This window comes from Rattus norvegicus, chromosome 3 (genome assembly GCF_021556685.1).
Source record: "Rattus norvegicus strain SHRSP/BbbUtx chromosome 3, alternate assembly SHRSP_T2T, whole genome shotgun sequence".
Classification (NCBI taxonomy): domain Eukaryota; kingdom Metazoa; phylum Chordata; class Mammalia; order Rodentia; family Muridae; genus Rattus; species Rattus norvegicus.
In genome coordinates, this window is record NC_141536.1 from 131,440,013 (window position 1) to 131,456,942 (window position 16,930).

A 16,930-nucleotide genomic window follows, 5' to 3' on the forward strand; every position below is an offset into this window, starting at 1 on the left:
CTGGTGTGTCTGAGGACAGCAACAGTGTACTCAAATATAATAAATAAATCTTTAAAAAAATGTTTAAAAACAAAAACAAAAAGACAAAAACTTTATAGTCAGATTCAAAGGAAATACAAATCTCATTTATATCACCAAGTTAAAAGACACTCATTTTCATTAGAAGTCATGATAGTGACTTCCCTTGGAGGAAAGCAGGTTAAGGGAGAGACCTCTAAGGCTAGAGGTATTCTGATTTTAATGTGGTTTTAGTTGCAGGACTCTAGGACTAGTCATTGGGGCGTGGGATAATATAACTTCAATGCAAAGCTCAGTTTAGTGGAAAAAAAAAGTTTTTGTTTATTTTTTTAAGGAAAGGTATGGCCAGGTGTGGTGGCACACGCCTTTTAACCTCAGCCCTTGAGAGGCAGAGGCGGGCAGATCCCTGAGCTCAAGGCCTGTTTGCTGAGATCCAGGATAACCAGGGCTACAGGGAGAAATCCTATCTCAGCCCTCGTCCCACCCCTTACCTCCCCAAAACCCCACAAAAAGGTGTCTTTTGTAGACCAGTCCACTTTTTAATATGAGGACGCCTTTGCCAGGCCGGGGAGGCGGCTCATGCCACCACACTTAGGAAAAATAAACCATGATAAAAACTAGGAAAGAAAATGGAATACGCAGGACCTAGGAAGGTCGGGGTGGGGGGTGGGGGGACTGACAGGGCTGAAGCCTTCATCTGGAAAGAGCTGTGGGCATTTCCCCTTTTTCTAACACCCGGGGGGAACTCTACATTCTCAAAGAATTTGAGGGATGGGGCCAATGCACACAGCGAGAGGCTGCTGGGAGGGTGGGTGGTGGTCAGGGCAGGACTTAATAGTTTAGGATAAGTCATGTTGAAATGGAGTGGGATGAGATCACTGGAGACTTAATGGAGTGACCCCACACTGTGAGAGGCCTCATGTGAACTGGAAGGAGATGTTTGTATTTTACCAGGAGTTGCAGAATTCTGAGCAGAGAAGTGGCATCCTTACAATTTTCCTCCAGGGTTTACTGGACCAAAGGTGTGGACTGGGCCTCAAATAGAGAAGCCTAGAGGCCAGATGTACCTAAGATAAAACTAATGAAGCCTGTGACCAATCAGCAGGTTTGAGATTGAGGCAAAAGGTCATCTCCCACCACAGCCTCTCTGGAACACACAAGAAGAAGTCTCAGATCCACACTGCCTAAGTCAGAAAATGGGCTCAGGGTCAACGTTAGTGGTGGACCTTAGATTCTACCCCTAGCATTTAACAAAAAAAGAGAAAGAAGAAAAGTTGGGAAGCCAGGGAAAAGGCCTACAGGAAGATCCACGAACAGCTCAGCTGTTCTGCTGTCTTAAGAGAATCATGAGTCCCGAGTCGGGCTTCCTGCACAGTGGTGCACACCCGCAATCCCTGCCCTTGGGAGGCAGAGAAAAAAAAGGATAGAGGGTTCAAGGCCAGCCTGGGCCTTTTCTTAAGAAAGCAAATGCAAAAGCAAACCAATGACAATAAGAGTCAGGAAAGAGGCACAACATATTTGAAGTCGGCCTTAAGCATCCCACCCTGCAGCCCGAGTAAGGGTGGCCGTATTAACGCAGAGATTCTGTGTTAGCCTCACTTGAACCTGTACACCATGCCCATCTTTACAGGAGCAAACTCAGACAGTGAGAGTTGGCCTGCGTGCTCCAGGTGACAAGGCTAGCAGGTAGCACAGCCAGGGATAGCCCAAAATGCCTCATCCTGTGTCCTTTAAAGAAATATCATCCTGCTCCACACTCCTAACTTGTCTGGGGGGCTGGGGTGGGGGATCGGGGACGACACAGGAACAGGAAGTGAGCAAAGCACACTTGCAGCCTCACCTGTGTGTGTGCGTACATGCCTCTTCAGGTCGAAGGTGTCGTTGAAGCCCTTGCCGCAGAAGGTGCACAGGTGCCTCTTTACCTGGTTGTGGCACTTAAGGTGACGGTTGAGCATGCGCTGCAGACGGAAACTCTTGCCACACAGGTCACAGTTGTGAATCACGGAGTCGTTGCACGTGCCAGTGGTAAACTGGGAGTAGAGAGAGAGGAAGCGTGAGATCTCCGGGGCTCACTTGGGAATCCGGACATCTTTTCTTGCTGGGCTGAGCCTGGCTATGCTTCTGCCCCCTCTAAGGTGCATGTGGGCTCGGCTTTGCGCAGCATTGTTCCTGTCTCCCTCCAGCAGACCTCTGATTCCTATCTCTGAACAGTCTTGCAGCAGCCTTTTAACAGGACATGGGCATGGGACTGATGAAAAAGACAGTCCCTTAAGGGAGAGGAGAGGTTCCCAGCAGCCACCTGGACTACGAGGAGGAAGCAAATGCTAAGGGTGGAGGAACAGAAGAAAGGGTCTGGGTCCTTGTCAATGGTTCCCAAAGACAGACACAGTCAACCCCTTCTTCTTTGCCTCCTGAATACGGTTCCAGCCACCAAGAAATAGAAATGGCGCTGCAGAGATGCTTCAGTGAGTAAAAGCGCTTGCTGCCAACCTGGATGACAAAGACTGATGAACTTAATTCCGGACACCAACACACTCACACACTCGGCAGTAGAAAGTCAACTCCCAGTAGAGAACCAACTCCCACAAGCTGTCACACACCACAGTATACCCACACACAACCGATAAACATAATTCAAACTTGAAGGGGTAGGGGAGGATGAAAGTGGTTTTTCTTCCCCTGAACCTGACTAACTTAGGCCTCATGACTAACGGAGAGCAGATACGATGTGGTAATTCTGGGATGTAGGTCACCTGGTCACTTCACTCCCTCCCCCGCTAACCTAGCCACAAGGAGAGCCAGAGCTCTGTGCAGGGACACCAAGCTATGCATAAAGCCTCTCTTGACCTTCCAGTTAACCCAGGGTCACCGCCACCTACCCAAGTAGCCTCAGATCACACCATTCAGTTGAAAACTGCCTAGCTGGACCACGCCCGAGGTCCAGACATCCCAATCCTGCACAAATAAAAGCCTCGGTTCCAGAGCCTTATAATCAGTGAGGTCACAACTGAACCCCAGCCTCCAGGCTGTCCCCCATCCCCAATTCAGGGCTCTTTCAGCCGAATTTGCTGTCTCTGTGGACAAGCACTGAACTGTTATCCATAGGATGAGAAATACCAGATCTGATGTGCTCTAAGGCCACCACATCAGACCCTGTGTATCAGTGGTTCTCAACTTTCCTAAAGCTGTGACTCTTTAATACAGTTAGTCCCTTGTGCTGTGGTTAACCATAAAAGTATTTTTGTTGCTACTTCTTTTTTTTTTTTTTTTTTTGGTTCTTTTTTTCGGAGCTGGGGACCGAACCCAGGGCCTTGCGCTTCCTAGGCAAGCGCTCTACCACTGAGCTAAATCCCCAACCCCTTGTTGCTACTTCTTAACTGTGATTGAGCTACTGTTACAAATCGTAATGGAAATAATCTGATGTGCAGATCAACTTAGGTGACTCCCGGGGAAGGGTCATTCAACCCCCAAAATGGTGGAGACCCACAGACTGAGAACTGCTGCTGTAGATGGTCCAATGGCTCTGCCAGAACTGTCTGTAGGCAGCCCAAAGATTGGAGATGCAGCTCAGAAGCAGGGCTCTCATGTAGACATGCAGGCCCTGTGCTCTATCCCCAGCACCTTCATACATACATACATACATACATACATACATACATACATACATAATACATACATACATACGTGGAGTTAGTGGTAGTGGAGGGGACGGCAGTCAGAGGAAAAGGACATGAGGCAGTAGGCCTTACGGTCTGTACAGTCGTCCTTTGGCACACACAGGATTGGCAGCAGGATCCTTTGCAAACACTATCTGCTGTGGGTGCTCAGGCCCCCGATACAGATCCCTCCTATGGCTTTGGGCACAGTTAGACATATTATCCCATCCACATCTACATGACTTAAACAGATGTCTATAATACCTTATACCAATGTAAACTCTATGTGACTAGTTGTAGGCTGTACTATTTAGGGAATAAGGACAAGGGACAAGAAAAAGATCTGTGCATGTTTAGCACAGACACAATGTTCTTTTTGGATGGATTAGATCCACTGGGTGTGGAAGCCACGGGTATAGAGGCTGCCGGTACATCACTCCACTTCATTCCAAGAGCGGATTATATTTTATGCTTCTGAAGAGTCCATGCGGACTCCTCCATTCAAGGCCTTTGGACACTCAGCACATCCACTCACACTGCTGCTGCCTCCCGTTCCTCCATGCCCAAAGGCAGTACACAGTCAGTGTGCTGGGCAGCTGGGAGCAAACAGAAGGGTGACAGGACATTATTTCCCAGGCTGCTTCTTGCAATTCATTCTGACTGGCTCCTAGCTTGGTTTGTCTGAATTAGCACTGGACTGACCGCTTGGTCCTATGGCCAAAGCCAGCCATAGTTGCTGGGATGTGGACCACCAAGGGAGAGGGTTGCAGGGGACCAAGCCTCTCAGCCAAGCAGAGTGTGCTGGGAAATGACATTCTGTCTTGTTCAATGTGAGCTGCCAGGGCCTGAGAGAGCAGTCACTGGGGTGTAGAGAAGGGCGGGTCTACCTTGGGGACCCAATAGGTGGGACCAAAAGGCAAGATTATTCCAAAAGCTCTGGAAGACAAAGAAATACTAAACGAGGCCAGTGAGCACTCTAACTGTCTGAAGGGAACGTTACAGAGGGCACATGAGAGAGTGTAAGGAACCAACAACCAAGACAGAGACAACTGAAGTCTTGAAGCCAGCCCAGCCAAGGCTACATAGTAACACCCTGTCTGAAAAAAATAAAAGAGAGGGCTGGAGAGATGGCTCAGCAGTTAAGAACATTGGTTGTTCTTCTAGAGGAAGTGCCTGGCATTGACATGGAACTCTAGTCCTAGGAGATCCAACGCCTCCTTCTGACCTCCTTAAGCACCAGGCACACACGTGGTGCATGCACAAACACAGCAAAACATTCACACACATAAGATAAATATTTAAAATTTTTCTTTTAAGGAGACAGAGACAATTGGCAAAGAATCATAGCCAATAACTAGTTTCTGTCAGACTGTATCACTTCTCAGAAGGGAAGGGTATTTAGTTTGTAGGTGTATTTCTTTCATGGTGCTTTAAAATCTGGTCTATAATAGCAATTGACTGGATACGTCCGAATGCCTATTAATATGGGTTTGAAAAAAAAAACAAAATGACCGGAGGACCATGCAATCCTGCAGGGGCCAAGGGAAAAAGTCAGGACCTTTAGCTGCAACCTCCACAGAGGGACAGCAAGAACTATCCAGATATTCCATAGAAATAGAAAATAGAATATACATTATTTTACCTACTAAATTAGGGTTACTTGCACAGAAGAAACAGAGTAACTAAGCCAGTAACAATGAGCTGGAGATGGCTCAGCAGTTAAGAGGTCACACTGCTTTTGCTGAGCACCTGAGCTCAGGTCCCATGACAGGTGGCTCACTCACAACCACCTCTAACTCCACTCCAGGGTATCTGACACTGTCTTCTGGCCTAAGGGCACCTGCACTCACGTGCACACTACCCTCATATACACAGAACTGAAAATAAAGGCCTGAGAGATGACTCAGTCATTAAAAACACTGGTTGCTTTTCCAGAGAACCCACCTTCAATTCCCAGCACTCATGTAATGGCTTACAACTGTGTGTAACTCCAATTTCAGGGGATCCAAGGCCGTCCTCTGGCCTACATAGGTACCAGGCACTCACATGGTACACAGATACCCATGCAGGCAAAACATCCATACACGTAAGATAAATACATCTTTAAAACAAATAAACTTCTGGGTTGGGGATTTAGCTCAGTGGTAGAGCACTTGCCTAGCAAGCACAAGGCCCTGGTTCAGTCCCCAGCTCTAAAAACAAACAAACAAACAAACAAACAAACAAACAAACAAACTTCTAAAAATCAGCAACAAACAGATTCTTTCCAGAACATCAGTATTGTCATATTGCTTGCATTTTTTCTTTGTTAACTTTTGAACTGGAACACATACTCTTGCTGGGCATGGTATTTAGTGCACACCTTTAGTGCCAGCACTCTGGAGGTGGAGACAGGTGGAGCTCGGTGAGTTCGAAGCCAGCCTGATCTACAGACTGAGTTCCCAGATGGGTAAGACTACAGAAAAAACCTGTCTCAAAAAACCAAGAACAGCTGCACCCACCAGCCCTGGTCTTCCATGTTTCTTGGTCCCCTCTCCCAGGATGGGCTGTATGCCATGGAAAACATGGCTGATTCCTGGACCTTTTCTCCCTCCCTAGGTAGTCTGTCTGCTGCCTGGGCCGTGTTTACTGTGCTCACACAGGCACACCTAACGTTCTCTCTCCGCAGTGTTCGAAACAGAGGTAACCAGTCTCATTCCTTTACCTGGTTCTACAGGAACCTACCACAATTACGTCATGAACCGAAACTTAGACCAAAATTACATCCTAACCATGTTAATTATAAAACAATTGTGGGGCTGGGGAGTCAGCTCAGCAAGTGAGGTCCTTGCCTTACAAGTATGAAGACTTGAGTTAGATCCTCAGAACTCCTAAAAATGGCAGATGTTATGGTTGAGTCCCAAAGCTGGGGGGAGAAAGGAGTCCTAGGGTAGGCAGTCTAGCCTGACCAGTGACCTCCAGAGCAGGGAGAGCCTGTATCAAAGAAGGCAGACAGTGTTTCTGAAGATGACACATGGGGTTGTTTTCCTCTGACCTCTATAGTTTGTGCACGCACGCGCATGCATACACGCACACACGCATACACACACATACGTGAACATGCTTGCACCACCCACACATAGACACAATAAACAAACAAATAATCATGGTACACAGAGAGGTAAGAAGTCCCAAGAGACTGACTGTGATACGAAATGCCATTTAATATCCTGGAGCACGCATGCCTTTAACCCCACATTTGGAAGGCAGAAGCAGGTGGGTCTCTGAGTTCTAGGCCAGCCTGGCCTATAGAATGAGTTCCAGGATAGCCAGGGCTACACAGAGAAACCCTGTCTCAAAAACAAACAAACAAACAACCCAGCAAAACCAAAAGTCCCAAATCACCATTTCTCCACGTGGAAACACAGTAACCAGCACCAGTCTCCTCTGTAGTGTGAGAAGCTGGAGGAGAGCCAGGCTTCCCAGCTTCCTAAATTCAACAAGGGCTTCACTGCCCACAATCTGAGAATGCAAAGAAGTAATTTAGTTCTCTAAGACTTAATTTCATCACCATGAACTATGAATAACGGTATTTGCCTCTTGGGAGTAAATTAAAGAGAAGAAAGCCACTTATTTTTTTATTAAAAAGACAGCCATTACAGTTAGAGCAGTTCCAAAGTTCTAGAACGTTAAGACAAAAGGAACTAAGGGCAGGTGAGAGGGCTCAGAGGACAAGTCTGATGGTCTCCTCCCTGGAATCCGTATGGTGCATGATCGAAGGAGAAAACCAACTCATGCAAGGCATTTCTGGACAACCCCCCCCCCCACACTTTAATCAGAACAAAAAAATGTATACATTAAAAGATAATTGGTCAAAATTCCTTGTTCCTTACTTTGCTTTTGAATTTTCCTCTCTCTGATGGGAGAGAGGGAATTCACCTTTAGTGTGAGCCATAGTCCTTCACCTAAAATTCTGCAATCCAAAAAGCTGTGGCTGCCAACCTCCTCTCAGGTCTTCCCAGCCAGGAGAATCTGACCCCAGTGATAGAGCCTGTCCTATTTGTTTTGGTTTGGTTTTTCTAGGTAGTGTTTCTCTGTGTAGCCTTGGCTTTCCTGGAGCTCTCTGTAGACCAGGCTGACCCTAACTCACAGAGATCCGACTGCCTCTGCCTCCCAAGGGCTAGCATTAAAGGTGTGTGCCACAACCAGCAGTATCATTTGTTTTTTAAAAAGATATCTAATTAGTTAAAAAATTTTCTTTTAGATTTAATGTTTAGTCTATAAATGTTCTGCCCACATATGCGTATGTGCACCATATACTTGTGCCTAGTACTCTTGAAGAGCACAGAAAAGGGCATCACATCTGCTGGAACTGCAGTCGTGGAATAGGTAGAAGTCACTTTATGAATGCTAGGAACTGAACCTGGGTCCTTAGTAAGAGCAACAAGTGCTCTCAACCACTAGGCCATCTCTCCAGCCCCGACTTGTGTTTGATACAGGAGTTGTTAATGCATTTAATCACGGGGTACTGTTTCAGATCTTCCAGGAGGGAGACTTAGACTATGATACCCTCTGGAAATGCTTCCTAGTCTCACCTTAAGCTAAAAATCAATACTTTGCTAAGACTTATTAGTGAAGCAGAGAGACTACCACAGAGGCTAGGAAATGACATCAGCCTGGAAATCAACTCAGAGCAAGATAAAGAGTGGAAGAGTGATTCGCCAAGCTTAGGACTTGGCCAGTCTCTCCTCAGTCCTGTTCCCTGTAGGATCTCAGCTTTCATGTAATAAAATAAGCCAAATTCCAACTAAGTTCTAAAAAGCAAGCCTTAGTGGCCCCAAATCAAAATAAAACCAACCAACCAACCCCACAACAAACCAATCATTGTCAGGACTGTTGACAGAACTAGCAGCATTCAGGGGGGGCCAGGGCATGAACTGTATCTGACACCAGCTAACCAGGTGTCTAAGATCACTGCCTGTCAAACTTGTGAAGGCAAAGTCCCCCAGAAGCAAGCAGCCCTTGTTCTTGGGATGCTTCCACTAGAAACCAGGCCACTAAATCAATGCTTCTGTATCTGCAGGACATCCCAAGTCCACAGGTACTTTCTGGTGGCCATTTGGATAAGATTTCTACTGTCATGTGAGTCACTTACATCCAACTGCTCAAAACATGCCAAGTACATTCAGCCAACTCCTTTGGGACTCCTGGGCCCAGGTAGCATTGCCTAAGGCTCTTCAGCGTTTCACATGACAGACTGGATCACCTCCTCAAAGGAAGAGATGATGAAGGGATGCTTCATTAGCCAGAGGTGGAGCTAGAGAAATGGCTCAGCAGTTAAGAGCACTTCCTGTTCTTGTAAGAACCCAAGGTTCAGTTCCTAGCACCTACAACTGCCTCTAACTCCAGTTCTAGGTGACGTAATGGCCTTTTCTGGCCTTCATGGCCACCTGCACACACACAGTGCACATCAACTCACACAGGCACACACACATGCACTTAAATAAAAATAAGTAAATAAATAAGCCACAAGAAACCAAGACTCACTGGGTGTTGGTGGCTCCCACCTTTAATCACAGCACTCAGAATGCAGTGGCAGGTGGAGCGCAGTGAGTTCAAGGCTAGCCTGGTCTACAGACCAAGTTCCAGGACAGTCAGGGGTACACAGACAAACACTGTCTCTAAAACCAAAAGAAAAAGGAAATAACTAACAATTAACATGACAATACCCATTAAGCCCAGTACCAAGCACTACGAATACTTAACAATTGAGAGAGAGAGAAAGAACTCCAAAGGGTTGAGCTTGGTTCAGAGCAACTTCCCTGTTCTGTTAATTAAACTTTGGGACATTGAAATTGGCTGAGGGAAATTACTGAATAGAGAATATCACTCTATTCATATACTTCTAGCCTACACAAATAAGATTTTAAAAAATTATAAACATTTCAATGGTGTAGTCCTTTGATTGTTGAGTGTTAGTCTGGAATGGCTGTTCTGTAGTTTATTTCCCCATTTACTTGGGGAAGCTGGTCTGGTTCCAGATTTGGACTCCTGTGAATAAAGCTGCTGTAAGTGTCTGTGTTCAAGAGTGAATGTGGGTGTAAAGATTCTCATGTCTTTGAATAAAGGACCAAATATGCAGAGAGAGAGAGAGAGAGAGAGAGAGAGAGAGAGAGAGAGAGAGAGAGGGAGAGAGAGGGAGAGAGAGAGAGAGAGAGAGGGAGGGAGAGAGAGAGAGAGAGAGAGAGAGAGAGAGAGAGAGAGAAAGGGAGAGTGCATTGATGCCCACAAGATGGCTCACCTGGTAAAAGCAACTACTGGCAAACCTGAGAACATGCGTTCAAATCAGGACCCATATAACTGAAGGGCAGAACTGTCTCTGACAATGTGTACCATGGCACGCGCGCACACACAAAGAAAAAATAGATTCAAAACAATTTTAAAGAAATAGTTAATTAGGATCACTGAAGGACTTACTAATCGATAATCTTTATCCATAACCAAGACTTTCCGTTGGGTTTTCTTTGGTTTTGTTTTTGCTTTTGTTTTTGTTTTCAAAGACAGGGTTTACTAGGTAGCCCTGGCTGTCTTAGAACTCGATTTGTAGACCAGGCTGGCCTTGAATTCACAAACGTTTATCTGCCTGCCTCTGCCTCCCAAGTACTGGGATTAAAGGTGTGAACCACTACACCCAGTTATATTTTTTGTTTTTTAAATAGAGGTATGCGGTTATATAGCCTAGGCTTGCTTGGAACTATTGTCCTCAGCCTCCTGGGTTCTGGGATTATGGGTTTGCACAATCACATCAAGCAGAAAAATCAAGCATTCTTCTCCTTCCCTAATAAATATCCCCACAAAACCCAAACCGAATGCTTGGGGAAATCTGTCTCTACAGAAATATGCCTGCTAGGGTCTTAGGGTGCGGTTTAACAGGAAAGTACTCGATCAGCATGCACAAGGCCTCAAGGCCGTTGTAGGGGGAGGCATATGAGGAAGAGGAAGAACGAAAGTCTAATCCAATCAACGAGAGCTAACAGATGAACAGAACTGGCATATCGCTTATAATACCAAAACATTCATGCCCCAAGCATCAACAGCTCCAACCATTACAGAAATGTAACAAGCAGGCAATGCCTCTTTAAGGAGCACAGCCCCTCCCCATTGTCTCTCACACACTGAGGCATTCAAGCCAAACCCCAGTAACTGACCACGCAGGCAGAGCAGTGCCCCTCCTAAGGGAGGGAAACCGCTGCGACATATTGGCCAATTCAGCAGCACTAAGGATTTTTGCTTTTAATCCTATGTGACTTATCCTACATGTGATAGGGACCACCCTGCTAGACACCCTGCTAAGGTGAGGCCTTAGCCTTAAAATCCATTTGAAGCTAACAGAAACTGAGGAATGCCCAAGGTGACTGACTGGCTAAGCAAAATCCACACTGTTGGGACCTTTACCAAGCAAATGACCCATTACTCCAACAATTTACTTGCAAGTACATAAGAAAGGAGAAGGGGGGGGGGGGGGACCGTAAATCGAAAGCAACCAAAGGCCATGCCAAACGTCAATCACGGTGTGTGGACATTACATGGACTCTGATTAAACAGACTGGAGGAGAGTAGGCATTTACAAGCCATTTAACAATGTGAACACATAATTCAAGTGGGTGTGCTGGGGCACATTGGGAGCCACTTATAATTGAAATACATTCAGCCACTCCTTAATGATGGATCCATTCCGAGAAAAGCCCTGTTAGGCAATTTTACCATTGCATGGACAACACAGAGTGTATTTACACAAACCAAGCTGGCTAAGACATCACCCAGCGTTACAATCTTACAGGATCACAGCTCTTCATATGGCCTGCAGTTATGGGAAAAATGACCGTAATATATCTGTAAATTGCTCAGGTGGGGAGGCGGGAAAGGGAAGTCAGTAAGGGCCATCCTTATGGGGACGAGGTGCCAGATACCTACTATTTTGTCTTTGAAACTCTTTATAATTAAAATTGAGAAGAAAAAGGGGGCACACATTTGGCATATACTGTTATCACCCAAGTGAGGGCCATATGAAAGGTGGAAAACTGGGGTTGGGGATTTAGCTCAGTGGTAGAGCGCTTGCCTAGCAAGGGCAAGGCCCTGGGTTCAGTCCCCAGCTCCGAAAAAAAAAAAAAAGAAAAAAAAAAAAGGTGGAAAACTTTTTTTTTTTTAAATTGAGACATGGTCTCACTATGTAGCCCTGGCGGACCTAGAACTGGATACGGAGACCAGGCTGCCTTTGAACTCACAAAAATCAGACTGTCTCTGCCTCTAGTACTGGAATTAAAGGTGTGCACCACCATGCCTGGCTGTACTTCTGAGGAACTCATGTGGGGGCGGGGTGGGGAGCCAAAGGAGAAGAGAACTCATTAGGACGGAGAAAGAATAGAGATTCACCCACTAGTCCCCACTTGCACATGGGTCCTGCCAGCCATATTTGTTCTGGGGAAGACTAAAAGACAGAGGACACCTGCAGGCCCAGGGTCTGTCTCTCACAGTCAGAGGCCTGTAAATAATGTCCTTGATTGAACCCAGATGTAAGTATCTCCTTGCCACAAGGTATTTTCTTTTAAATTAGAGAATCCTCAGTGTTAAAGAGATCCCGTCATAACCTGCCCCAAAGCCCGCAATGGAAGGTCAGAAGAGGTAGAGATGAACTACATCTTCCCAACCTGGTTCCAAGCTTTCTTCCCAGACCTACTCCCCACATCAACACAGCCAGGCAGTCAAACTCTAGGTCCCGTGTTGTCCCCACCCCCACCCCCCCACCCCACCCCCCCCACCCCCCCCACCCCCCCACCCCCCCCACCCCCCACCCCCACCCCCCCCCACCCCCCCGCTTCAGGTCAGCACACTAACAAAACCTGGGGCTGTTGTCAGCTGACTTCCTCCTGTCGGTCAGTCAGCGTGTGCATACACAAGAGTGCCAACAGTTCCTTGCTCATTTTCTCATTTAACCCACACTGTATTTCAGAGTGAGGCCTCGAGGAGCAAGATGGCCCCAGTCAACTCTTTCCTCCCCTGAAACCTTCCAAAGCGGATCCTCTGCCCAGATATAAACACTTCCTGGCTTGGCCCTGTCTCAGGCGTCATTTCCAGCTCTATCCCTGATCCTAACGGGTGCATTTCCAATCCTTTCCTCACTAGGACACTGATTCCTTTCCTTACTCCAGCATAAGGCTCAGCTTACATCACCCTAAGACCAATCCCCTCACCCCCATCTCCACAGCCTGCTGGTCCATATCAAGAGCCCTTTCCCTCTCCACAATCCTATCTTTGCTGTGCTTCTAGTCTGGTCCTCGCTCTCCACCAGATCAGAGACTAGGCAGGGTTAGTGAGCGCACACACTGCTACAGCCTTTATTCTCCTACTGTATTAGGGAGATATCGTGCATAGCTTCCCTTTGCAGAGAAGGAATCTGAGGCCAGAACAATAAAGAACTGCCCAAGGTTGCAGAGTTCCTAAGAACTTACAAAGGCCAGTTCTTAGATTCGTTAACCACTACTGCCGGAATGTTCCGGAAGGAACACACTCACTAGAGCAGAAGCAGCTGTCTTTATGTCATAGCTACCTTGCACATAATAAGGATATTTGTATCTGCTGAGCAGGGCTCAATCCTGTCTTTTCTTTGGTCCCACAAACCCCACTGCCCAATTTGTGTCTTCAGGTTTTAAAACTAAGTCATTAAAACAGCACACACAGCTGAGCTACAACTCGGCTGTAGAATGCTTGTCCAACAGGGAAGGTGGGGTGAACAGTTAGCTACTCCATGCCCTGGACCTCATCCTTGCTGGAATGGCTTTCTTCCTCTTCCAGCAAAACCACCAAATGTTGGGGGGTTTTTGTTTGTTTGTTTGTTTTTTTGCTTTTGAAACAAGGCTATTCTGTGTAGCCCTCTCTGGCTTGGAACATCACTATGTAGAGCTGGCTGGCCTGTAACTCTCAGAGATCCAACTGCCTCTGCCTCCTGAGTACTGGGACTAAGGGGGAGGGGAGGCACTCCATCAGGTTAAGGTACTAATTCCTAGAGGAAACCCTTTGAGTTCTGTATGTCTTATGAAGTAGTTACACAGAGTGCTGAGAGGTGGGCAATTTGATCAGCCATTTAAAAACTACCAGTGCCAGGGCCGCTATTTCCTGACGCATTGGCAATCCTAATACCGAGGAGATGCCTCCAATGTTAGCCTAGAGAGGAAGGGTAGAAACCTGAATGTCTTCAGGGACTAAAAACTCCCTGGGAAATGGGAAAGCGTGGGGAGCAGGCTGCTTGTTGATGGTCTGCAAATATGTCCAGGCCCCTCTCCCACCAGAGGCAATTTATCTTGGAAATGAGGAGTCTATTGACTCCCTTAATCCGGAGTTCCAATTCCTGTGTCCGCCTAAGGCAGAAAAGAGATCTCCCACAACGTGGCTTTCTCTCCTTACCAAGTTGGGGATAGAAGAGGGGCAAACTAACTACTGTCCCTCCAAAAACAACCTTACAATTGTCTTTCTAGCCTGGTGATAAATATGCAAGTGGGGCACTTTGTAGAATTTCCCAAAGGGAAAGAGCTATCGGCTTCAGGAAAACTTTTCCCTCCCACTTAACCCCACCTAGCCCAGAAGCTTCCCAGCTATTCACTTTAAACTCCAGCACGCTCCGTGAATCATCACCACACCCCCACACCCCCACCCTCAGCTCACAGCATTGAGTCTTTCCGGTACTATAGCCTCAAATCCTAATTCAGAACCAAATGCGCCCTGGCCCACCCCGGCCCACCCGGGAGCCCAGCCCTGGGAGGTCGGGGGGGGGGGGGAGGAACCGCTTTCTTTATCCTTCCCCCGCCCCAACTAACTACCGTCTGAGTTCACCCTTCCTTCCCGGCATGGGTCTGGGGGCATGGGTAGCCGACACCCTGGGGCGCCCTAGAATTAAGGCCTACTTTAAACAAGATGACGCTATAACGGGCCAGGCTAGGACCTCAGGACCTCGGGCTTGCAGAAAACCTGTCGCCTCCCTTCCCCCTCCAGCTGACTGTGAGTCAGCGGGGCAGGATTCCTTAATCCTGGGGGTAGCGGATACCTTTGAACAGGTGGTCATGAAAGTTCCACCCAACAAAGTGCTGATCGCCATCCCGATAAATGTTGCTTACAAGTCTATGGCTTTTGAGGGGCCACAGACATTCCAATCAACTAGAGTAGGAACGCAAAAAAAAAAAAAAAAAAAAAATCTGCAGGTGAGCCCTTTTATCTTTTACCCACTAATTTAACTCTTGAAGATTTGAGAGAAAAGGCAAATCTAAACTGCCCCGCACAACAAACTTCTCATCTAACAGGTTCCACTAGGACGCTGGGAATAGCGGTGACTGCGAGGTCCACTGTGTCCTAAGACACAGTAGTGAAACAAAACTCAGGCGCTCAATGTGCCAAGGACTATGTTACAGAAGGCATTCTGTCTAAGATCCTGGGTCCGGCTTCTTTACCCCAGATCTCAGGCTGTCTAGTTAATAGTCTGGCCCTGCCTGGACACAGGCTGGGCAGTTGAACCGGGATAGCTGGGCTCGATCTTCAATCGTTCCCGAAACCACTAGCGGCGTCAGACAGGGCCATCACCCTGAGTCTGGATCCGCTTAAGATGCAGGCACTGTGGCGCAGGGGACAGGTCGCTAGGAGCCTGGCTGCCGCCCAGGGGCAGGTGCAGGAGTGGCGGGCCAGTGTGCGGCGCCTGGGCTCCGGTGCGCGGGCGGGCGCGGCAGGGAGGGGCGCCGGGGCTCCGGAGCCGGACGCCAGGGCGTGGTGCAGGTGGCGGCGGGGGCAGAGTCGACACCCTACCTTGATTTTTGACCTGGCAACCGGGCGCTGCATCGCTGCCAGATGTCCATCCGTGCCTTCGGCGTCGTGAAGCTCTGGAGTTTCAGGCTCCGGCGCGCGCGGGGACGAGCTGCTTTCGGCCCCTCCGGGCTCCCCGGCGCTGCTGCTGCAGCCGCTGCTACTGCCACCGTCGCTGCGGCAGTCTTCGGGGGGGTCGCGGAGCAGACAGCCCAGGCTCACTGTGGAGGGAGGGGGCCGCACCCCGACACTCAACCACACGCGGCGTCACGCCCGGGCGCCCACGGCAGTTTGACCTGCGGGCGGTGCCGCCGCCCCGCCCCGGACCTGGGCACCTCGCCAAGTGGGCGACGTCCCGAGGGTAGACAAGTCAGCCCCAGCCACCCGCCCCTCGAACTAACTTAGGGTGTCGTGAGACCGGTTCTCAGGCCCACCTCGGCGCCCACGAAGCACCGGGGTCCAGGCGCCGTGGAGAAACCCGCGCGCCAAGTTTCCTCTCGCGCCCGTGGAGGCGGGTGTGCCCACGTCTTGCCTCGCTCCCGAGGGGTTAGCGGACCTTCACAAGCGGTTTAGAGGACGTAGGGGACAAGGAAACTCCCAGTGCCTTCTACCCCCTTCCAGGGCCACTTTTGGCCCGCGCTGCAACCAACGGTCCTGCCGCCAGGCAATTAGCCCTGTCTAGGGAGAGAGCACCGGGGGTCCCAGGTTTCCCAGCCTAGATTCTCGTTCCCCACTCGCAAGACCGCTGTGACCCCGGCCGAGAGGGGGTAGGGGTGGTAGCCGCAGACTTGGTCCCGAGCAGGAGGCCCGCAGCCACCCTGCCCCCACCCCGGAGCCCCGCGCCCAGGCCCGGCCCCCGCGCTCCTCACCTGGGATGTAAGTGTCTGCCCTTTTGTCATCCGGGAGCTCATCCCAGCTGCGGACAGAGGCTCCCGGGCTCCTCCTCTTCACCAGAAAGACTTTGGGCATGGTGGGATCTTCTCTCCCGACTGCGGCCCCCTCCTCCCGGCTGCTCCCCGCTAGTGGCGGCGGTGGCGCCTGGGTCCCCCCGCTCCTGGAGTCCGGAGCCCACCTTCCCGCCTCGCCTGCCTTCTTCCTGCACCCCGCGCCGAGCTGCCTGGTCCTCTCCCTTCACTCCCGGCTACTCGCAGCCTCCGGGCTCGGCGACACCTATGCCTTAAATCGCGCGTGAGACCACGCCGGGGAAAAAGTTTCATAAGGTGGAATAGAAAAGGCACCAGGAAACTTGGGAGTGAGCATGCGCCCTGCAACATAACGGTGTCAACAAGCTCGCTACCTGTCCGACCGGTTCCGGCGGCCGGGGCTGCCTGATCCAGCCCTTCCTTAGGCATGAATGTTTGCAAAAGAATTTAACGTCTGATTCTTCCCCCCTCCTCTTTTTAAAAAAAGGAAGAACTTTTTTTCAAATCAAC

At 49.0% G+C, this 16,930-nt stretch overlaps 1 protein-coding gene and 1 non-coding gene across 3 annotated transcripts in view; one reads left to right on the forward strand and one right to left on the reverse strand.

Moving 5' to 3' along the window:
• Positions 1-16,686, reverse strand: part of Ovol2 (ovo-like zinc finger 2) — a 29,880-nt gene extending 13,194 nt beyond the window's left edge. Inside the window, 3 exon segments of one of the 2 annotated variants that reach the window (NM_001415680.1) lie at positions 1,859-2,048; positions 15,501-15,718; positions 16,367-16,686. In NM_001415680.1, coding sequence (NP_001402609.1) covers positions 1,859-2,048; positions 15,501-15,718; positions 16,367-16,466 — 508 coding nt within the window. In that variant the 5' untranslated portion in view covers positions 16,467-16,686. 2 annotated transcript variants of the gene reach the window in all.
• Positions 9,441-9,571, forward strand: LOC120102008 (small nucleolar RNA SNORA36 family). Its single transcript, XR_015685112.1, has one exon. It is a non-coding gene; the product is annotated as a small nucleolar RNA SNORA36 family (small nucleolar RNA).
• Positions 16,687-16,930: the final 244 nt, after the last annotated feature.